The sequence below is a fragment of the Meleagris gallopavo genome, chromosome 26 (assembly GCF_905368555.1).
Source record: "Meleagris gallopavo chromosome 26, MGAL_WU_HG_1.1, whole genome shotgun sequence".
In the NCBI taxonomy this organism is placed as follows: Eukaryota; Metazoa; Chordata; class Aves; order Galliformes; family Phasianidae; genus Meleagris; species Meleagris gallopavo.
In genome coordinates, this window is record NC_139429.1 from 2,153,888 (window position 1) to 2,177,883 (window position 23,996).

A 23,996-nucleotide genomic window follows, 5' to 3' on the forward strand; every position below is an offset into this window, starting at 1 on the left:
CCAGGAACGAGAGAGCAAGCGGAGAGGAGAAGTGTGTTTCCGAGGAGGATGGTGCTGGCTTGTCCCTGGGCGAGGAGCAGGAGCCCTGTGCTGAGACCCCTCACCCGGCCAGGACCACGGCCATACAAACAGTTCCTCCACGCATCGAGGCGAAGGGAGACGCTGAATCTTTTTACGGGATATATATATACAGTATATATAATATACATATATATATATATAATTTTTTTTTTCGTTAGCGTTCTAGCCACAGTTCCCAGCAGGGTCCTTCCGCTGCCATTACTGCATGCTGTATATGGAGTTAGGTGTGTATTGGTCCTCCGTGAGATGAGGAGAGGTTCTCGCTCCGCACGTGCCCAGGTCCCATCACCTTTCCACCCTCGGGTGTCTGGGGACAATGGGACACAGGTGCTGCATGGGGTCCCTCTCCATCACCCTGTGCTGCGCAGCCCAGCCCTGGCCCTTGGTGGTGGAATAAAGCGAACCGAGGGATGGACGTAGATATAGATCTATATAGCTCAGTTTCATTTATATATATATATATATATGTATATGTGTGTGTGTGTGTGTGCGTGTGTGTGTGTGTATATATATATATATATATATATATATATAAAAAGAAGGCGAAGCGATCGGCACCCGCCGCTGAGCCACCGGCTGAAATTTGAGGGGGGAGGGTGGGACACCTCAACGACTCGCTTTATTTTTCACTGGTGGGGGTCTCTCCTGCAGTTTCTTTTCCTCCTTTGGTTTCCCTTCCTTCTCCGCGGCCGACAGCGAGGCGGGGGCACGGCGGGCGGGCGGCGAGGGGGCTCTCTCTGCCTCTATCCATTAAAACGATTGTTCCATGTGGCCGCTCCGTCTGCTTGTGGTGCTCATTGCCCCCGCCGCGGCCGCTGGGCACGGGGAGGGATGCTGGGATGGAGGGAGGGAGGGAGCAGTGATCAGCTGCAGGAAAAGGATGGAGCAGCAGGAGGATGTCAGCGCTGAGCCCAGATGTGTTGCGGCACAAGGTGAGGCTTCGGTGAGTACGTGGAGGGCTTGGGTGAGCTGTGGGTCCCCAGCGGTGTTGGAGGTGATGCGGCCGTGCAGGTCACAAGTGAGTTTCTGGATGTTGGTGAAACCTTGCTGTTGGTGCGCTGGCGTTGGTCTCTGTTGGTGTGTGGAGGTGTTATTGATTTTCAGGAGGGTCTTTGGCGCATCGAGTCTTCAGCTTTCACTGTAGCCACTGGCTTCTCGAGGCGTGTGAGCTCCACCTGGCACATTGTGTGTTGTGTAAGGATCAGAGCTGGTCTGTAACGATTGCAGGGCTTTTAATATTTTATTTTTTCCTCCTCTGAGTTTGTGCAGCCCGAGAAGTAGGCAGGGAGAAGGGAGAGAGAGAGCAGAGAGGATAGCAAGGTGTTGTGAAATGACGGCGCAGCATCTCCCGGCCCCGGGCAGCATGTGGGGACCTGAGGTTGGAGCATCTCTCGAGGACGGGGAGAAAAGGTAGGGAACAGAGACCCCCACCCCTGTGTGCACAGTGCCCAATGCACCTTTGGGCTGATAGTCACCAGCAGCATTTGCAATATGTTGTGCTGTTCCCATCCTTCAGAGGACCCTGCCCTAAGTGAGGGTCTTTGTCCCTTGCTGTCACTGTGGGCACCAGTGCCCCATCACTGATGGTGCAGTGGGCTCAAGGCCCTGTTTGGAAAAAGGGGAAAATCTCCAAAGGGACTTGCTGTGAGCCCCAGGGTTGCTTATGTCTTCTCCCTTGGTGGCAAATACTGTCCCTGTGGGAACAGAGGGGCCCCCAGTACGTGGGCTTTATCCCAAAGGATGGGCTGTTGGCAGGGGTTGCAAAGGCATCCCACTACCATTTCCCCATGGGCTCATGGCATTTAATTGCTGTTCCAAGGCAGGATGGCCGGATGCATGCAGCTTTCTGCATCCTGGAGTCAGGATGGCAGAGAAAGGGGATCAGTGCCAACCACATTGCTAGAGCCACGGTGATGGCTTTGTAGGAACTGCTGTGGCCACATTTGTTGTGCCACGACCACAGATGTGTGTCTGTGCTTCTCCTGGGGGAGGAGATGGAGCAGTGCATGGCTGTTGGCTTTCAGGAAAAGAAAGTTGGCTGTGGCAAGGCAAGCCTGGCAGGTGAAGGAGGGACCCTGCCCACCTCCAAAGGATGGATCTGGGGTTAATGGGGCTCCTCCCTTTATTTTTGAAATTCTGAAATTTTCAGTGCTGTAAGCAGGAGGTCAAAGGGCACACGGTGCCAGGGTTTGAGCATTGCAGAATTAGTTGGAGAGAGAGACAGAGAGATGCTGGTTTATGGATGTGTTTCTGTATTTATTTAGATACATATTTATTTGTGTCTCTCAGTGAAAGTAGATGAATGTCATGGCCTGAAAGATGCCCTCGCTCCCTCCGGATGTAGTTTGTGGTCCAGGTGTTAGTGATGCTTTCCTGTATGTTGTGAAAGGAGCCCACTTGTGCTTGTGTTGTTCAGGACAGGGTTTATTGCTTGTGCCACAGGTTTCCCAGTGTTTTAGCTGTGATTCTTGCCTTGCAGGAAGTGATGATGCGGAGCACGAAGGGAAGCCCTCTGGTCTGGGGCCACAGCAGAGAAGGGAGTGTGTCAGGCTGTCTCTCATTGCCCCTCCATTGCTCTTCTTGGTTGTGACACAGCAAAATTGCACTCAGGAGAGGCCAGAAGTGTCCAAAAAAGGGAGGAGCAAGGGCTCGTTCCCTGCTGGATGGCTCTTCCTTCTTAAAGCTGCATCTCAATGACAGGTGCTTGTCACCCTTTTTACCAACCACGCCAAGAAGTCCAAGAGTTTTGCATGGGGGATGGCTACAACCTGATTTGGTATGGCAGATTGTACGTGCAGCTGTTGTTTTTCCCTAAGAGGCATGTAAAAGGCTGCTGGTAGGTGGACGGAGAGCAAGGGGACAGAGTCACCATTGTATCACCTGTAGAGATGTGCACAGACGAGGGATGGCCCAGCTGGGTGATTTCCACCTCCATGGCCACAATCGAGGTGAGCTGTTTGGAGTCTTGGTGATGCCCTAGCCCCAGTCCATTTGGATGTGCTGGAGAAGGTGTGATCCTCCCATCCCAGACCCCTCTCCCAGTGTGTTTAGGGAAGAACTTACCTTTCTTTCCAGTGAGCACAGCCGAGGTGTCCCTTACAGAGCCATATGCTCAGGCGGTTGCAGGCTGTGGGAGGCTGTCACCGTGAGGAGCAGCTGGCTGCAGAGCTCAGCAATATACTCTGAGGACACTGCTTTCCAGCTTCAAGTCAGGAAAGGCAAAGGGAGGTGCAGAGCAAGCAATCAATCCCCTTATGGGTCAGGCGTTGCCCCAGACCATCTTGCTGCTCTTGTGCTCCCAGCAGCCATCCTACCCTTTAACATAGAGCTCTGAGATATCAGCTTTAGGATTTCTGCAGAAAAACAGGGCCCCTCACTGAAGAGCATCCGTCAGTGGGATGGAAAAACGGTCCCAAGAGGCACAGGTCCCTTCCCGTAGTCTTCGTCCATTGATGAAGACATACTGTTTGTGTCTTGTGGAGTCACGTCTTGATGGGCGCAAAGCACTGTTAGGAGCATTTCCTCTGCAGTGGCATTCCTTGCACAGAAGTAGGTTTTTTGGAGCAAACGTTGCTAAGAGCCGATGACACGTGAGACGACACAGCCACCAAAAGGAAGAATCCAGTGGTGCTTCTGCTGAAGGTAGGTGAGTGAACAGAGCAGAGCCGGTCCTTACCCTGCAGGGCTCCTTAGATAGGTATGTGCTTGTCTGTGCTGCACGTCCCATCAGCGGAGGACAGACGTGGGGACGGGGATGAGGGAAGAGTCAAATAGCAGCGGGGCACAGAGCAAGGAGCCTGCTTGGGAACCAGACAAATCATGGGGCTGGAAGCAGTGCCAGTGCAAGGGCAACCAGGAGCTGAATGAAGCTACCATGGAGCACGGTGCACAGGAGCCCCACGCGCTGCCCATGGCACGTGCGCTCCGTGAAGCAACGCCCCGAGGGTACAAAGTTCGTCAAACTTTATTGATACACTGCACAATCACAACCATCTCTTATTCTTGCCGAATTAGAAAAGGTTACAACTACAATGTAACATGCACAAATCTCAGGTAGTATAGCCACCCTTGGAATACAATGATCGACGGAAACTCGGAGACCGCGCGCCGGCAAGGCGAGCACGCGGGGAGTGGCGATGGCACGAGGCTCTGCCACCCACCCACATGGCAGTGCCGCGGCCTCGGACAGCCAACACGTTCCTCACAACTGCACGTTACATGGCACGAGAAAGTCGAACGCCGTCCCGACGGAGGAGGACAAGGAAGCCAGCCCAAACCGACCCGGGGAGAGAGAAGAATGGGGAGCGCGGGGCGGCCCCGAGGCTGTTGCGTGGGACCTCGGGGCATCTGGTAGTCGTCATGTCTTGTCTCTGCAATGCCACGGCCTTTGGCCTCGTGTCAGGGACTGGTTCAGTGTTTCTTCTGCAGGGAGAGAGAAATAGGGCACCGGAGTAGTGTGCCAAGCAAGGGCTGAGTGCCAGCTGGGGATGTTGGAGGGGGGCAGGGAGGTGGCAATGGGGTGACACTGCCAAGCGTCTCCCATGCCCCAGGAATGCATCTGAAAGCCCCAGAAGCAAAGATGAGCAGGGGGCCACCCGCTGACACCATCCTTTGCCAAGCGTGGTTGTGAGCATTGCAGGGCACTCAGCCCATCAGGATGTCCCACGCAGTTTTGGAGAACTGGGAGATGGAGCTGCCAGGTAGGACGCAGGGGGGTTATGTCTATTTCCTTGCAGTTGATGCGTCACTGCTGTGGTGGGATCACATTTGCATGCTTCTGCCTTGCTTCTGGGTGGAGAGGGGTTGTTTGTTCTGTGGATCAACCAGTTGGGATGGGGGGCTCAGAGCAAGAGCATGGGGAAGGATGTGTGGGCCACCATGCCCCCCCGCAATGGTGCCACTCGCCTCTACAGAGATGCACACAGATGGGATCAGGCTGCTGCTCATGACTCCTTCCCGGGATGCTGGTGGGAATGCAGGACCAGCTCACTGCTCACCGTGCCACATCCCTACCCATCAGGTAAGCTGGTGTGCCTGGTCATTGCTGGAGCGGTGCCTTCAGGCTGCGTGGGTTTTGTCACTGTCAGTGTCCCATGTGTGGGGTCAGGAGCATCCCTGCAGATTTTGCAGCTGCTGCTTCTTTTGTGGCAGCGTTGTACGTGTGCTTGTTTGTGCAATGCCCAGGAGGCCCAGAAGAGACAAGGGATGAGGCGAGGGCACCGCCACAATGAGGACAGGGCAGTGGCACATTGCAGGGTCTGTGCCAGGGTTTTCTTCCTTTCCTGTAGGATGGAAAACAGGGCAGCAGCAGAGTTTGTATGGGGAAAGATACACAGCCTCAGCTCTCAAGTCATCTTGCTTTTGGAGGGAGAAAGAAGGGGGAAGGGCGGGGAGACATCAGTTCCCCAGTGTAACGAGGTGATGGTGAAGGGGGACATCGTGTGCTTCCTTGGTGTGCTACCATCATGTTTTGTCCCTTTGTTGCTGGCACTTTGTCCAGTGCTGTGTGAAACATCTCTGGAGCTGAATAGGAGTTTCTGTCCTTGGAGTACAAATCCAAAGCTTCCCATCCTTGCCCCAGAGCATAAGGAAGGATTGAGGTTACCCCCCATGCAAGGAGCATTGCAGCACTGTGGGCCATGGGCTGAGAACCAACACAGCCCCATTGAGGTGACCACTGCAGGGCAGCTGGAGGAAGCAAAGAGAAGGTTCTGACTGCACATGTTCTGGTGTCAGTGGAGCCTCTCAGCAAGCAGCAAGCTGGAGGCACCAGGGCATCCTTGTCCTTGTTGTGTAGGTATAGCAAATTGACGGCCATTATTTTTCCAGTGGAGCCTGAGCTGTCTCCAAATGGTCAAACACCAGTGCTGGGACAGGCAGAGGCATTCGCCTGAACAATGTAGGAAGAGCCCTTGGGGAGACCTGAAACACCCATAAGATGGAATTCTGCAGGGGTGGCAGCAGGCATGTTGGAGCTGCAGCTGGGGCTCTGTTTGCTGCCTGGTGCTTGCCTGTGTTGGTTAGTGCCTCCTCCCAGTGCCAGTGCTGCAGTGCCTTAGCTGTCAGATTGAGCAAGGAGCTGGAAATTCAGTGAGCATCTCAAGTGCCTGTGGTCCAGAGGAGCTACCTCTGGGCAGGGACACATCCTTGGGCACAGGGCAGAGGGGCTGCAGTGCAGAAGGGAAGCAGCAGGGGATGGAGAAGCGAGGAGATGGTCTGGGAGGAGCTTTGGTGGTGAGAGATCACATTCAGGACTGAGACGGTGCAAGGCAGACGCGGGGCTTCAACTTCAGGGTCTGTTTGGGCATAGGTGTCTCAATGTGACGACGAGATGGACGTCCCCAGCGACTGCTCCGGGTGGCCCCCACCCACCATACCCGTGTCCAACACGGTGTCACCAAGACGCCTGCCAGGTGTCAGCGGGGAGCCCCATCCACGCTGGACCCCATCCGTGGGGCACATCGCCCGCAGCCGGCTCGATGCAAGGAGGGACAAGGCGGCAGACAAGGCTCGGTGCAGCATTGCCCTTCGAAGGGCAGGCGACGGTGGCGGGTGACAGTCTGGTGGCACGTAGTGGGGTCTGTACAGCGTAACTGGCGGCGAGAATGATCCCGGCAGGTGGGAGACGTGGCCGTCCTCGGCCCTTTGGCGCCGCTCCCCGTCCTCCGGCGTTGTGCCCGTCTGACGGAGAGGAGTCCCCGGGCGGCCGTCCCGGGACCCTCCACTCCCTTATCAAAAGTCGAGGAGGAGGCGAGCGAGGAGGGTGGCCCAGAGGCAGAGGCCAGCGGCCGCCCGGGAGGCTGCGTTGCCACTGTCGTGCACAGCTCCAGGCCCTGCACCGGGGGAGAAGAGGAAGAAGAGGGACAGCGTTAAAGGCAGTGATGAGAGGATGAGATCATGCTGTCGTGCAAACAGAAGCCCTCCCCGCTCTCCCCCCTTAGCAGGTTGGCAGCAGTGAGTCAAGTCCCCAGTTTGGGGACGCTGGCGACATTTGGGGCACCTACCATAGAGGATGATGCTGGCATTGGTGTTGCCCAACTTGTTTGTGGCCACACACGTGTAGTTGCCATAGTCCTTCTCCGAGACATTGAAGAAGGTCAGCGTCGAGAGGCGGCCCTTGCTCTCGATCCGCACGCCCTCCAGCCCGTTTGCTAACCTGCACAGGGGGTTGTAGATGATGCTGCTCAAAGCCTTACATGGGTTAAGAATATAACACAGCCCCAGGCACCCCCTCCCTGCCCTTCACAGCCTTATGAGGTCCACCCTTCACCCCACTGTGCCACCCAGCAGCACCTCACTCCATCTCCAGTCCCATCTCCCTCCATGGGTTGACCCTGGGATACCCACATATTCCATGGAGAGAAAGACCTTAAAATCCCCGTGAGGTCTTGGATCCTCCATAGCAGGAAGAGCCTGGCCTCCCTCCAAGCTGATCCCTTGGCTGCCTCCATCCCACCCTGCATCCTCCATGCACCCGCACCTGGTGTCCTCCTTGAACCACTGAAACTCTGCCACGGGGACGGCCGAGGCCTCGCACTGCAGGATGCCCTTCTGGCCCACTGAGGCGCCCGTGTTCTTGGCATTGGAGATGTACGGCGGGTCTGTGGGGATGCCATGCCATGTCACGTCCCTAGGATGGACCACGTGCCTGCCCCACCACCACATCCCCACCAGGGATCCCATTCCATGCACTTACAGTTGACAGTGACTTTGACTTTCCGGACATCTGGGACAGCCACATCATTGACAGCACTGCACTCGTACTCGCCCGACTGCTCCCGTGTGATGCCTGTGATCTCCAGGTACTCGTCCTCGCTCACGAAGCCTTGCCCTGTGATAAAATGGGGCACCATCACCAACAGCTCCCAGCTCCAGCAGCCTCCAAACCAACCTACACATAAATCCCCGCACACCCCTGCCATCCTCCAACCCTTTGCCAAGCTGGCATCTCCTGCACCCAGCACTCAGCACAGGCAGGTCCCCAAGCCTTGTCTCACCTTTCCCAGAGAGATGCCGCCATGTGACAGTGGGCTCCGGCCTCCCAAAGGCCAAGCACATGAGGGTCACACTGCTGCCTTCATTCACCGTGATGTCTGATGAGATGTTGACAATCTGAGGGGGGACTGCAGGACACAACAACAAAGGGACCATCAGCACACAGCCTCATGGGGACCTACCAACATTCCCATCCCTTTCCCCACCACCAACCCTCCTCTGATGTCACTTAGACCTGCACAAATCATGCCCCCATTGACCACATGGCAACCTAGAAAACCTGGACCAACCCCTACAACCTTCCAGAACAGAAATTGCTCCTGGCAACCCCCATACAGGCTCCTCAAGACGCCAGAGTCTGCCATACTTCCCCTCCAGCCACCAACCCTGCACCTGGAAAATGCCCCCTGTAACTGGCGTGGAAGGGTCTGCACGCCCTGAAACACCCACCCTGCTGCTTTGGGCAACCCATGATAACCAACTCATTATGACTGCCAACAGCTCTCATATCTTAGCATTTTTATTAAAGCTTTCTAAATTACTGATTGTCTGCTCCGTTCAGTGCTGGCCATTGTGATTTATATTAGTCTATCCCCTGATACTCCATCTAATAAATAACTTGGCAATCTCCAAGCCCATAAATCCCCATCCCAGCAAAAAGCAATTAAAGCCCTTTGCTGACGCCATTCACCAGTGCCCCAGGCCTTGGGGCTGGTGAATACCACTCCCCAGGAGCTGATCCAACAATGCAAAGGGGCTTTCCCTCAACCAAATCCCAGGCTGGCTATGCCATGCTCAATGCCCGTGAGCCCTCTGTGGCCATGGCAGATGTGAGACCTCAGCTCCACAGTGCCCAGCAATGGGCATGAGTGCAAATGGATTTTGGTAGATCCCTCTACTCCATCCTCCCTATCGTGTTCTGGATAGAAAACAAAGATCAAGAATCGCAGAACCATAGAATTGTTCAGGTTGCAGAAGACCTTCCAGATCATCAAGTCCAATCTCAGCCTAACCATACTACCTAAAGGATGGGGCACTCCAGGAGGGGGGTAGTTGAGAGGGGCACAGAGACTACGGCAATCTCTACTGGGGAACTCTGCCTAAGCTGCGAATGCAAGAAGCCTCCAAAAGGCACACATAAACCCATCCAGCCAAGTGATGCTCTCGGGCAGATTTCACTCTCCATAGGGACAATGGCAGTGCCAGTCCCACGTCACCAACAACATCATGAGACACAGCCCCTCTACATAAGGCATCAACTGCATTTGGAGCTCTTCACCCTCCCACCATCCACCAGCAACACCACCTGGTCCAGCCCTGCTGATGCTCAGCTACTGGCAGTCCCTGTGCCTTGGCAGGGGTTAAAATTCAGCCTGAGAGCACCTTTTGCTCCTGGGGGGGGCTCACAAAGGCTGGGCTTCCCCATGCATGCACTTGCAGCTCGCTCCCCAGCACAGCCCGATGGCGAGGGCGCTGCCGAGCCTCCGCCGCCTGATGGGCCCTGCGAGGCTGTAAATTTCCCAGCAACTTGACACTTTAATATAGAAGTACAGTCTGTTATAGCAGAGGGAGATTGTCTGAGTCCTTCAGGGGAGACTGGCAATCCAAAAATGAAAAGTGTGCGGCAGCAACCGGTGAAAAATGTAGTTAGTGCTGGGAGTGCGGGTGGCACGCTGCCATGGTTTGTCCCCAGCTGCTGCTCAGGGCAGCCCTGTGTGCTTGGAGCTCCTCTCGCTCCTTGCAGCACCCAGGGACAACGTTCTTTGTAAAGCTGTTTGCACGACACGGGAACTGCAGAGCAACCAGGGCACGGAGCAGAGCTGCGCTGTGCCGTTCGTCTCTGTGCGCGCACAGTCTTACACTTACGCATCGCAGTGTTGTCCCAACTCATCCGTGCACCCTTGTGTAAGGCAGGCCACAGACAGACACCCAGACTATGTGGGGCCGGGAAGTGTGACCGCATGGCCCCTTGCAGCACACTGATCCCACAGGATGCACGGGGCTGGGTGTCCCTGAGAGCACGGGGACACCGCCAGCATCGATAGCCAACCGCGACGGCAATCGTTGCCTATGAGGTTACAGGGACTGCCAGGAGGACATCCAAGGGACCTGATTGCATTTCTATAGATCCCACCAGCTGCTGGCTGCAGCCTCAAGGGCAGGCTGCCATTGCCTTTGCTTTTAGCCACAAGAAGGGTGGGAGGGAGCTGGAACTGTGCAGGGACACAGCAGACAGCAAACAGGACCTAAGAGCAGGGTAACAGGGAGCAAACATGACAGTGGTCCAACAGTGACCTGCAGGGCCAGTCCATCATTACCTGCATGATGCAGGTAAAGCCACAGCACCCGCACAACCATACAGCATGAGATCACCACGGAGGCAAAAAGCTCTCCTGTCCTCCCAGCACCCACGCAGCCCCCAGATCAGTGGGACTAACAGCACTGCTGTGAGTCCTATCATTGCTATTCATTTACCTGCTGACAGCAAGCTATTTTTTGGCTATCTTTGATTTTTTGCAATAGCCACTGAGGGCCCTCTCCTTGTCCTACATCCCATATGCAGCTAATATCCAGCTTTATGACACTCCTGTCACTAAATATAGAACATAATAAACGATCCCAGGGCAAACCTGTTAGCAGTCAGAGAAGCAGCAAAACCGGGGCCAGCGTTCAGGCGGGGACATGGAGTGCCACCTCCTGACACATGAAATGCACTTTACTGCAGCTCACCTTGCCTTGCCTCGTTAGCCTAAACGTACCTCACAACACACCAATAATAAGATACTCCAGGGAAAAGGGGTGAGACAGAATGGAAAAAATCATTGAGTTCATCAAGTCAACCCATCACCACCATGCCCACTAAACCAGCTCCCTCAATTTTTTGAGAGGCCCAGGTGCTGCCCAAAATACTCTGCCCACTGGCTGCCATTGGTACAAGGCACAGCTTCCCAGCGAGGGCCACCAAAACACAGTTCTGGCTCCAACCACACCAAGGTCACACCAAAGTGGATGCCAGCACGTGGCGTGCTCGTGTGAGCCTTGGGGAGCTACAGAGATAAAGCAAACCAGCATCACAGCAACTCTACTGCCTTATTAATAGTCTTGCTTTCTATTTAAAAGACCACTACTAAGAGCACATTGGATGTGCAGCAAATCCCATGGTCTCGCCAGAGCAGTGCGTGGCCCGCGGAGGATTGCCTCCATCCCGTGTAATATTAATCAGGGGGAAGTTAATGCATAACGTTCGCCAGGCCAAAAAAATACATTTGGGCTGTAATTTCTTGTTTGTTCGGAAAGCGGGCGAGAGAAATTGAATGTGAAAGTGATGCCACTAAATTCAATAACAATAAGCCCGTGATTTATCTCCTTCCTTTACCGCCCGAGACCCGCAGTGCCCGACGCGCCGATTAATGTCTTACACTGGGTACAGGAGACGGCCGCACAGCGGTTCCTGCTGATGCCCTTGGGGGCTGTAAAACCCTGCGCCTCCCCTCGCCCCCAACCCTGCCAAACACCAGGGCTGCCCCGATCCTCCGGGCCCAGCTTTGCTCCTGTTTTGCAGCAAACTCCTTGCAAAATGGCTGGAGATGCTGCAAGGCACCCAGCTACGATGGGGGATGGCTGTTGCAAGGGGCATGGCCTTCCCCTGCTAATCTGCGCAGTGAGAGGCGGCTCTTCGGTAATTACTGCCTGCTTATTGACTCAAAGCGACACAGAAGCATGCAAACAGACAGGAGCTGGCTTGGCTTTTGGCCACTCTGTATCCCAGATCCCCACCAGCAACGCTCGCTGCCCCAAGCTGACTATTTTTAGCTGTGAGATCATTAATGCTGCACGCACAGAGCTGGGAGACTGAGCCACTGATGTCCCTCCAGATCATTAGCTCCTAAACCATTCAAAGAGCCCTCTTCTTACACCTGGGAGAAGGTGGGATAAGATGGGTGCCTATGGGCTCTGCACACCACTGGGCATCCATGAACGCCCTGCCCTATTTGCTGGCTCAGCATGGGGTCACTTGGGTGTGCATGGTGGCTTTTTTGCCCCAAAACAGCACTCCAAGAGGCGAGCTGACCTGTTTTACCCATGCAAAGTGGCACAGGACATCACTGCTCACTTTGTGCACCCCTCCTTCTGCTGGATTTTCCCCAGAGTGCCTTTTGGCTTCCTGCTGCTGCCACCCTGGACACAGACAGTCCTTTAGGGCAGCACCTTTCAACATAACCTAGATGCAAAAAAAACTCCATTTGGGTGTCCAACACCAGTTTGGATCTCCATATTTCGGGCCCCCTCTCATACACAGCTCGGGACAGGGATGGTGTCTGCCTACAGCCGGCACCAGAGGTGCAACATGCAGCGATGCCAGATGTGGGCATCCTTGAATACCACACACAAACTGCACGTGCTTCCTGAGATCCCCATGTGCTGCCCTGGTTACAAAAGCACCTCCTGCTCACCCCCAGCCCCTCCTTTCCCTCTTTCCAGGGACAGATCTGGCAGGAGAGCTGCCGCCCTCTTTTATTAAATGTTAATGCTTTTATTTATTCGCCAGTATTTATGGACCTCTCATCTCTTCCCATTGCTATTCACATATCTCCCTCTTGTTACTGCCAGACGAGGATGGACAGTTGATTTGAAGCATCAGGACACACACCTGGATGGCTTCCCAGACACCCTGCAGGGACAGAGTCCTTCTGGGACAGCCCATCCAGCACACAGGGATGCAGACCCACCCATGCAGCCCACCTAGGGCTGCCCACCAAGAAGGACCCCACATACATGCACTCCATGTCCTGCCTTGCTCCCTGGGAAGGGGCACATTAAGCTTTAACCAAAGTGCTGCTTGTTGACAGCCAGGATTACCACCTCTCATCAACCCCATTTTGATGAACCACGATGCTCGTCGGCATTGATTTTATCAACTCTACATTAAGCACATCTGACAGCTGCGGGTTGGGCACCAGGATGGTTTTTGTCAAATTTCTCAGCCCAGAGAGCAGTACATCATGCTGTCACTTTGCACATTCTAAAAACGCTCTATCTGGGGGGAAATTTTCCCTTTCCCTTCTCCTATCCATTAATGCTGCCTTCCCAGTGCTTTCCCCACTAAAGCACACCTCACAAGGTGCAGGTTGGCCAATCATTACAACCCACACACTTCAAACAAATCATCTCCACAGCAGAGATGAGATTTTCCTGCTTGGCTGATACTCCCTCAGTGACCACATCTCTTCTCCTGCCTCTCTTCCTGAAAACAATCCAAGTGCAGCCAAGGGGAGTGAAGAAAACTGACCACAAGCACCTATGGGGAATCACAGAATCATTAAGGTTGGAAAAGACCACTAAGATCATCACATCCAACTGTCGAATCATCCGCACCATGCCACTAAGCCATGTCTCTCAGAGCCCAACCCAGACGCCTTAGGAGCCTGGAAGCATCACATGGCACGTCCCATATCTCCAGCTGCATCTCATACCCCTTCCTGCCCCTCTTCTGGGGGATGTGGACACCCCCAGCACCATGCATGTCGGACCACGACATCTTTGGGCTGCAGTCACACTCAATGGGACAAAGCAATGGGATAAACACACCCTTAGAGACCCCATCACTGATGCAAAACCACAATCTGAATGTACCAGGGATCACGAGCGAACAAAACAACTACAAAATATAAAGCATGGGCGTAGAGCTGCCTTCACTATGCAGCATCTCCCACCTGCACAACACGCACCCTTTTTTTCCACGTTTTCGCACTGAGACGGTGCAAGCAATAAAAACAAAACTCAGAGTGTTATACCTACTGTGTAACCACCTGTCAGTAAATTTATGAACAATTAGGAAGCAAAAGTGCTTCCCAGGGAGCTATTTGTGTGCGCGATAAAAACGTTCTTTCTGTTTGGGAATATAATGGGGAAACAACTTCTCCCGTCCTCCCCCTGCTCTGCCATTTTTTGCTTTTTGCAGTAATTAATCCAGCTGCTGACACTCTTTTGTTCTGTCAGCTCCCGATGCCCGCAGCACATCCTGCTGCTCTGACCTGCTCACTGCCAGCTGTTTTTTGGGGCTTTCCCTTGCTTTTTTTAGGAGCCAGAGGATGCTTTCGCATCACCCCCTATGGCTGAAAGTCACAGCCTTCTCCCTATACCCAGCCAGATTTCAGGCTGGTGTTCTTTCCCAGCCACTCTAAGGACATTTTGCTCTCTTTTCAGCTCAAAAGCCTCAGGTTCCCAACACGTGCCACTGCAGCACTGATTCCCCAGCATTCAGCATCTTCCCGTAACCCTTTGGTTGCTCCGCACACTGCTCTGCCCTTCATCCCCCACCTGCAACCACGCATGTGTGACTTTCCTGCTCCAACACCCAGACTGCTGATGCATTTGCAGATGCAAATTCACGAGTCCCCATGTCCTTAATTCCACTGAACAAGACGCAACCCCTCTGTACAGCTGAAATCCTACCTCCTCGAGAGCATCTCACAGTACCACCCTTGGCAAACCCACTGCCCATTTCCCTTCCCAATGTAGCCATTCACACCAGGGTGGTGGGTCTTCCTGCAAGCCAGGCTCTTTCTCTTTCAAGACTTCCCCCCTCTTTATGCCTTCATTATTCTTTCATTTTTCTCCTTTGTTGCCTTCTGCTCTTTTTTTTTCTGGGCACTTTCCTGCATGCCCACATTTCATTCTCTCTTCCCTTTGTCATACAAGACTCTGGGCTTTTCTTCTTTCCTCTTTCCCCTCCAGTTACCTTATTCTTCATTCATTTCTACCCTTCCTGTTTTCCTCTGAGCCATCTTCATCTTTGAACTCCAGTTGTTTTCACACCTATCTATTTTGCCATCTACGGGCTCAAGGAGAGACATGAGCTCTTCTGAACTGGGGAGAACCAGCAACAGGTGAAGGCTGTATTATGAACTCATCCTTAGAGAAAGCATTTCCCCTCTGCAATGACACCTCACTGCATGGTCCAGCAGCTCCTCTCCTGCTGCCACCACCCCTCTCCAGCCCCCATCTCCTGCAGCACGATGCTATCATGAGACTCCCTCCACATTCTGGCCACTCGCAAAGATTTCTACTCCCTTACGTGGCAGTTTCCAGAGCCCCTCTACTTTGGAATGAAAAAGCAGCATCTCCCACTTGTTCCCTCTAACAGTGCACGTGCCAATTGATTTTCCCCCTGCAGTTGCTCATGGTTCGTTTTTTCCCCTCTTGTGCCATCCAGTGTGTAGCTCAATAAACCGCTCAGCAAATGGCTGAGGTCCCTTCCATCCTCACCCCCACCTGTGCAAATACCCCCGGAGAAGGAAATGTGAAACATTAGTTTAACTGCCATGGACATTATGTGTTCTTGCCTTGTGCTCCTGCTGGGAAGACTTCTTTCCAGACTAAGTGATTTTTTTTTTCCTTTTCCACTTAAAAGCCTTTTGATTTTTCTCTATTTTCGTGCACTCCATCCCCACTGCTACGAAACCAAACTACGGAAGAGTTTTCTGCTTAAAATCACTGTTTCGCTTTTCCCCACCAGGACGATTGACCCAGTGCAGCCGGAGCCAAACCTCCAAACAGTCATCAGCAAAGCACCAAGTGAGACCCCAAGGAGACATGAAGGGGATAAGGAGCGTGTCCAAACTTTGCCGTGTCATTTGCTGGCCCACCCGATGAGTGGCTTCAGTACTGAGAGGAGAGAAAAGCAAACAAGGAGCTTCCTCCGCCCATTGCTGGGCCACCTTAGCCTGAAAACTCAGCCAACACACATCGTTTTCGGTGCACTTTTTCCAAAAATGCCAAGAGAAGCTTGGGTAGGGACTGAGGACATGAGCTGAGCTTCTGAAAAGCTCAGGGTGAAGAGAGGAGCACCTCCTGGCACTCACTGCCAGAGCAGAGCCCATGGGCACCATACCATAATGAGAGGTGCATTCAGGATGGGTAGGGAAGGAACAGTTTGCTTCGCACACCAGGCATCATCCAGCAAGGCAGAGATGTGCCCCAAGCACAACGTGTGATCCATTCTTTGCAAGCTCTTGATCCCAGCGCACCACACAATGCACCAGAAACCATTTTTGCACTGGACAAACTGCACCTGGACATTGCTAACCTGGATGAGCCTCCATTTATCCTTCACTAGAGGGTATTGGATTAGGTCCCTGTGGACCACCTCCATGGGCAGAGGGACCCCCAGGCTCCTTCTCAGGCATGCCCAGCCATTCAGCTATTCAGGCATGCCCAGCACTTCACCAGGCTCCACTGTTCAGTCTCTCTCTTCCTCATAATTGCCTTTTCTCTTAAGCAGACAAAAATAATAACCCATTAAGGAGCGAGCAAGTGGTCAGGCACTGGCACAGCTCTGGCACCCAGGGAAGTGGTGCAGTCACCATCCCTGGAGGTGTTAAGAACCATAGGGATGTGACACTGAGGGATGTGGTCAGTGGGCACAGTGGGGGTTCCAACCTTCCTGATTCTGATTCTTAGCATCCCAAATGCAGATAAAGCACCCAAGGACAGCAGTGAGCCTGCTGCAGAGGCCACATCCTGCCCTGCTCATTCTCCAGGCTGAACTGCAGCTGCTGTACACCACGTGCACAACCCTCATGTCAAACTCTCCTGCGCCCTAATAATAAGCAAAACCACTGACACTCATGTGAAGCACTTTCTGCACGTACAGCATTTTATCAGCTCTACTACGACTGAGCTGCTCCCCTTGCTTTGCTATTTGCCACACAGCCTCCCGGTAAGGTTTTAATAAGTATCACAGTCTCAGCTCCTGCTTGGATATCAAAGGTAGCCCGATAAAAGCAAGTTTAAAAGCATCACTTGTGCAATCGGAGGTGGAGGGGGGGGCCCGCAGCACAGCCTGTCTTAGGGGAGAACAGTTCAATGAGGCTGGTGTGGGGGGGCTGCCCTTTCAGAGAGTCGAGAAGAAGTCGGTTGTTATTGGGAAGAAGGAAAAAATAAAGACTCCATTTGCTTGAGAGACACTTGCTGAAGAGCTACAGCTGTTGTCAGTGCCACAGTTGAAAGGCAGAGGATGCAACTATTGACACAGGATGTGGTTTGGGGCACTGCCTTTACGTGGATTCGGGGGGTATTGCTGAAAACAGATGCACACCTGGCACTCTGCTGCCAAAAACAAAGGCTGTGGTCCTTCAGAAGCCATCCTGCCCATGGGGAGAGGAAAGCAGCAAAACGCCGAGACAGGAAAATGGATTGCACCGACCAGAAACTAACAGTAACGATGCAGACAGCTGGGAGAGGCTTTAATGAAAAATCTATGGTGAGCGGGATTAAGGCAGAACAGAGGAGGTTTCTCCAAATAAATCAGAAACAGAGGACATTTGAAGAGTACAAAAGACCACTGTCGGGTAGGGATGGGCAGCACCGGGGATCACTGCTGAGATCTCCACCAGCTGCAGCGCTCCGATCCCGAAGCAACGCCGCGCTCTGCAAAGCTGCTTTGGTACAAACACAGAGCAGCATCAGCCAGGAAGTGTTCAGAAATACCTAGAAATGGGGACTTCCTCCCTGTTAAAAGATATCCCTGAGGTCTCAGCCCAAACCCCACTCTGCATTTCTCCAGACCTGATGCAAAACCATGGAAGAAAGTCCCCCATCGTGCCTGCAGGATGCTCTGCTGCATCAGTGACACCACCCAACCATGCCTCGCTTCTGCAGCATCACTGCAACCTCTTGTTTAACTGTCCATTGTGCTTGGGAGGGGCTCCATCTCACTTCTGCCGCCCGATTTCTCATCACCTTCTCCTACCTCTTCCACTCCCTGCGCTCCATCAGCCCTTCTGCTGCTGCCTTCCCCTCACTCCCATCCCCAGCCTCCACTCCCAGAAGGAAACCTGCCTTATTCTTTAAGATCTGCAGTCTCAACCACATCACTGATTCCAAGCTCTGTACTCGAGGCAGAAACACCCCCCGGCTGCTCCAGCAGCCCACGTCAAGGAAGCACAGCTATGCCCTGCCTGTTGCTCCTGGCACCAAAACCATTCTGCAGGGTTTCCTGGCCCATCCTGGCACACTGAGCCTCTGGGAACAGGGCTGCACCTGGGGGCAGGAGGGCTCCCCAGCACCCATCACTCTGGAGCAGCCTGCCTTCACATCTACTGGCTACATTCATCAACAGTTCAATGCAGGCAAAAGTCTCTGCTTCCTATTAATTGCTCTGACAGAGAAATTACAGCTCCTTTGGTGTCATTAGTGCCATCAGAACTGCTCTGCTATGCAGACTCCCCTCCCATTCACCCCTACAAGCTCTGTTTGAGTTTCCTTGCTCCAGCAATGGCCCAACAGCATCCTCATTTCAAGCTCTTTATGATAAGAGAGGGATTAGGCAGCTCATTCTCTCTTACACCACATGAAATCCCAGCTCTCCCTGTGTTTGCAACCCCCCCCCCAAGCACCAAAACACCACACACGTGCCTACCAGCATCCATCCTGTCGTCACAGGGAGAGGAAAAAAGCTGCCTGGCCTCCCGCCATCCCCGCTCTTACAAAGTGCTGTTAACTGCTGTAATGAACCAATCCCAGAGACATATTAATAACGACACGAAGAGACACATTTACTGTTGATTGTGACTCGCTGGCAGATTTATCGCCGGGTTGCTAGGAGGGAAGGTCTGGCCCTGCAGTAGCGCAATTAAAACCAAATTGAATACAGGGATAAAGAATCAATAATCTATCCGGGCAACTTTTAGTTGTGCAAAATACAAATATAAATTAATTGACCTGAACACGGATGCTAACTGGTCTTTACTGCCTGCTTGTGTGGGGAGTGCCACCAGGACAGTGCCTGCTTTGCAGAGGGAGTCCTGAACCCATATTTGACACCGGGACAGCTCTGACAAATATAAGGTGGTGGTTCCATCCCTGGTGACCAGACAAGTGCTCTGGATGCGACCACCCCTTGCTTTGCCCCTCTGAGCCTTGGGGGTGCATTGCAGGCTGCTCTCCTCCGCTGCAGCACACTCAAGCACCAGCACTTGGCACCAACATCTTTGTGGAATAAAAGGATTTTTGGCCTTGCTTTAATGAGATAAGATAATCGCACGGGGATTTTACGAGGCAAGATATTGGGTGTTAGGTGCTGGAGATTTATTACGAGCCGGAGCATGAAGAGGGGAAAAGAAGAGGAGGAGATGTAATCTCTCTTGCTCTCATGCTCATTTCAGGCTGTTTGCTCATACAGCACACGGAAAAGCCTGTGCTCCATGGGCAGAACCAGCTGCAGCCCTGCATGCTGCACAACCTGACCAGTTCCAAGGAACCTTTGGGGTGGTAGGAGCCAAGAGCAGGCTCTGCTGTGTGTGTGACCAAAGCCATCCATCCCAAGCCTCTGCAGGCGAGGGGTGAGGTGGGTGTCATTCCATCAGGCAGAAAGAGCTCGGATGCTTCACAGGTGTTGACTGGATGGATTAGCACTATTAGTGAGCAGACAGGGTAAACAGATTAAACGTTGCAGATGGACGGCTGGTATACGCAAATCACTAAGGGGGGAGGAGGGAATGCTCTGATATCTTTCTGCTCCCTTCTTTCCAAGCTACGCCCTCCCCTCTCTGCACCACCACCACCCCGGGACAGCCCAGCATGCTCAGAGCAGAGCCCCACTGCAAACTCCTATGGAGATTTGGCAGCAAACAGGCACATAGCAGCCCATGGAAGCAGCAAGTCGCCCATCTCTCACACCTTGCAGGAGAGCTGACAGGCTGGGTGAGGTTTTCCCTGCTTTGATCGGTGGCTGTATCGAACCCTGCCTCTTCCAAATGAGAAGGATACATAAATATATACATATCCGTGTTGGGGGCTTCTCAGAGACATGTTGAGGCTGAGAAATTTTACAGATTTGCTCATTGCAAAATCAATACCCATCAGCTGTTTGAAATTAAAGGAAAGATTAGGTCCTGGTTTTATACACGCTTTATTGTATTCTGAGAGCTTTCTACTCAGCCAGATAAATCTTCTTTAAGAGGATTAGGAAACTTTCATTATCTTTATCTAACCTGAACTAACACTAACTCTGAAAAATTAATCTACAGACTGGACAAAAGCTGATAGCTGCTGCAAAGGAGTCAGGATTGGAGGCACCATCCACCGGAGCTGGGGAGCCCAGTGGTGACCTCCAGCAAACCAAGATCCCCCTGGAAATATGCCAGCGTGCTTCATAACTGGCTCAGCCCCAGCACTCTATGGGGTCATCTCACTGGTGGGCTTGAGTTTGGTCCCCACACATCACGCCTCCAAGTGGTCCTCGGTTTGCTTCCACTGGCAGTGTTAGCAGCTGGGAAGGTTGGGGAAGCAGCATGCATGTTAGGGTGAGCTAGGCAAGCTGAGAGGCCAACTGACCAAGGCAAAGACATGTTTGGTGCAAGAAAGGCCCCCAAACACCTCACTGCAGCCCATGCTGCTATAGGCACCCTGATCTGCAAGCACCAACAATCCCCCAGATGAAGAGATCTGAGGATGCCGATTTTGAAACCAACATCAGCTGCTATGCCAACACGCTCTCCATGAAGCCCCACGCCGAAAGATCATTGAAGCCCCCCACACACACCATCTGCCATCTTTCCTACAGCCTTGTGCTCTTTGAGTCCATTTCTCTGTGCTCTTTGATTCCCTGTACTCTCTGAGTCCATTTCTCCACCACATCTGACAATTCTTTGCCTTCCACCTTCCTGAAGCACCTTACAAACAACTCCCCAGTGCAGCAAACCGAGCCACATGGTATGAAAAGGGAGATGCCAGCCCCAGTTTCAATTTCCAGGTGTTCCCCTCCCCGTGCCACAAACACACAACACAGCAAAGCATGGACAACCTGAGTTCATCTCCTAGACGTAGAAAACACTTGTACAGATCCCTGTCTCATGCCACTGACCACCCAAAATCTCCATCACCAAGAGGGCCTCCAAACCCTCTGGCACTCTTCTTCAATATTCAGTTCAAAACCAGCACCATGAACGTCAGGACTCACCCTGCACGATGAGGTGGACGCGCGATGTCTTGGGGTGATTGTCTGTCTGCACAGAGCAGGTGTAGGGCCCCTCATCGTACACATCCACGTTGTGGATCTTGATGCTGTACTGGGTTTTGGTGTTGGAGAGGATGACCACGCGGTTGTCTATAGACCACTTGTCATTGCCAGCATACAGGATGGTGCTGCGGTTCAACCACGCTACTCGTGTCACCCTGTCATCCACGGTACACCTGCAAAAGAAGAGCAGAAAGGTCACCAACCCAGTGCCAACACACACACATACAGCACACCCCAGCTCCCAAAAGTGGATGGGAGCATCATCACCATCCCCCCACACCCTACAGCCGACATGGGGACTGCGTGCCCCACACACGCTGCACACCAAGGCAGTGCAACCCTCCCACCACCACCTGCATTCCCCATCATGGCAAGATTCCTCAGAAGATGGCACTGCCTATTTTCCTTTCTTTTTTTCCCCCCATGGCTCTGGGGAGGCGCAGATGAAAATCCCATTAGGTTTGACCTCCACGCGCCGCAAAGGCTTCCCGCATCCCCCGCTCGCCCAGGATTGGAGATGAAGCTGTAAAATTTGCTGACAGTTTGGCTTGTCAGCACAGCCCTGGAGCCATCCCAGTGTGATATACACCGCCACGGCGGGGGAGAGCGGCCGGCGCACACCGAGAGAGGAAGAAGAGAAAGAGCCAGAGATGGCGAGCCAGCACGCAGGAAGAGAAGGGAACATTTGGATAAGCAGCTGTAAATCCTACAAGTGCCTTGAAAACACAACACAGTCATTGCAATTATTTATTTCCTGCCTGGCTCCCTCCCTCCACGAGAAGCACGAAGGCTGGGGAGCTCCGGTCCGCGGCGCTGACTTACGCTTGGCAAGGAAGAGCCGGGGAAAGGGAATAAAAAGAGGAATTAAAATGTTCCCTGAAAACGTGGCTTTTCATTCCATTTGATAGATTTTCGCGATCTATTTACTCCTGGCCTTCACTGGCTCCGCGGTACCCGCAGCCAAACCACGGCCATTTGGGTAAATTAAGAGCTGAGCGTTCCTCGGGAGCTTTGCCTTTCTTTCCCACCTGAGGACTGCGGTCGGAGAGCTCTCTCAGCGTGAAAGCAAACCAAAAAAACAACCCCAGGCACAAGCTCACGCTGGCAGCAACTTAGGGCAAGGCACTGAAGTCAATCAGGCAGCTCTCACACGTCCCTTCCCACACGACAATAAATTCAGAGGTGGGCAGGAGGGCTGCCCCATCTCCGCCACGCAGAGGGTTGGGTGCTATATGCCTCCCATGCCGGGCTTGCTGAGCATCGTCTCGATGCAGATTAATTGAGCAGAGAGATGGGGCAACGCGTGGTGTGTTTTGGGGTCCCCATAGGTCTGTGGTTTGGAGGAGTGAGCAATACATCCTCCTGCAAACAAGTCCCTTTCCCCATGTAGGAGCTGTACATCTGCACTGCACGCAGACGCCTGGAAAGCTCGATGGCTCTGGGGGCACTCCTGGAGCCCGAGCATCCTCGTGCCACCACTGCCATAGAAATGCACACTGCAGGGCAGGTGTCCTGGTTGTCCCGTCACCAGGGAGGTGAGGTGGCCTCGTGCCAAGCGTAGGCATCGCCCTTTATGAGAAAGCAAGTCCTCCATTCAAATTAACTGGGGGAGAGCTAAGCACAGCCTAGTTAAGTTCAGCCCTGGGGGATTCCAGTCTAGTGGACTATTACTGCTGTCTCACTTCATTATAATGAATAATAAAGAGATACTTACACACGGTTTCTGTAAATTATTCATTGCGTGCACTGAAAAATCAGGGCAGTAATATGTAAAACAGACAACTTGCATGTCTGCGCTCATATAAATATCCAGACTAAAGCCCTCCGAGGTACTCCCGGGTCCCCTCATTAGGGGTGAAGTACAAGGAGCAGGGTTTGAAGTGACAGGAAGATGCGCTTGTGCCGTCTCTGGGAATGTTCAAACACCACTCACTGGCTCCAGCTCACTTGAACTGGGGCTGTTTGGGGTGGGCACACGACCCCTGGCAGCCCGGGCTGCTCGTTTTGCATCTCCTGCCCTCATCTGGGGCTTGAAGCCAAACCTCCACCGGTCCCATAACACGGACAGATGTGCTCCTGTGGCCCGGAACGAGGACAGCATCAGCCTTCCTTACCCATAGCATTTGATTTCCATCAAGAAGACTCAAAGTGAACAGGACTGGGAAGCCATTGTGCTTCAGTAATGCAGAGAACCGACCCACGGAGCCTCCCTGCTTTGGGTGACAGCAAACACCAACACACCCCAACACACAGAGCGCCCTGCCAACTTCTTCATCAGGCTCAGAAAGCAATATCCATTAGCAGCTAAGCTGCCAGCACTCCCTCATCTCCGAGCCGCCTTTGCTACCTATTTCCAATTGACCAGGATTATGATAATGTCTTCAGTAAGCAAACAGGTAAAGAGACTTCTTCAAAGTGTTTAGATAAAGCAGACAAGCTCTGACAAAGCTGGATAATAAAACGGGCCAGGAGGTTTTCCCTTGAAGGGATCTAATTAAGAACAAAGACAAACCCACATTAACAGTCTCCTGGAGGCACCATATCCATCTCCAGAAGAATCGCTCCGTTACGAGTCCAGAAGGGACAAAAGAAAATAAAGCATGTGTCAGGCAGGAGGGAAATAACCCCTTCCTGTCTCCATGGCTCACCTGGAGCCAGTGAGGCAGGGGAACAGCTTTGAATGGAGATGCAAGCATCAGCCCAAACCCGCAGCCTCATCCTGGCTCCCTTCTGCAGCACTTCTTCATGCAACACAATTTATTCCATCCTCTCCATATCCACCCCGCTCAAACCATCAACTCCCTCGAGCAGAGATCTCTCACCACCAGCAGCACCTCACTGTGGTGCCTGCTCTCCACCAGCCCATCTTGCTGGGGTGTGAGGGCAAGACCTGGAC

At 53.1% G+C, this 23,996-nt stretch overlaps 1 protein-coding gene across 5 annotated transcripts in view; it reads right to left on the bottom strand.

Moving 5' to 3' along the window:
* Window positions 1-4,027: 4,027 nt before the first annotated feature.
* The window catches only part of LOC100547810 (opioid-binding protein/cell adhesion molecule homolog), a 255,000-nt gene continuing 235,031 nt past the window's right edge, over window positions 4,028-23,996 (bottom strand). For 3 of the 5 annotated variants that reach the window (XM_085209223.1, XM_085209222.1, XM_085209224.1), the window contains 5 exons: window positions 21,041-21,273; window positions 8,079-8,204; window positions 7,778-7,912; window positions 7,562-7,682; window positions 4,028-7,237 (listed from right to left, as the gene is read on the bottom strand). In XM_085209223.1, coding sequence (XP_085065349.1) covers window positions 6,814-7,237; window positions 7,562-7,682; window positions 7,778-7,912; window positions 8,079-8,204; window positions 21,041-21,273 — 1,039 coding nt within the window. In that variant the 3' untranslated portion in view covers window positions 4,028-6,813. The remainder of the gene's footprint in view (window positions 7,238-7,561; window positions 7,683-7,777; window positions 7,913-8,078; window positions 8,205-21,040; window positions 21,274-23,996) is intronic. The other 2 variants (XM_085209225.1, XM_010723619.3) reach the window with 1 other exon arrangement.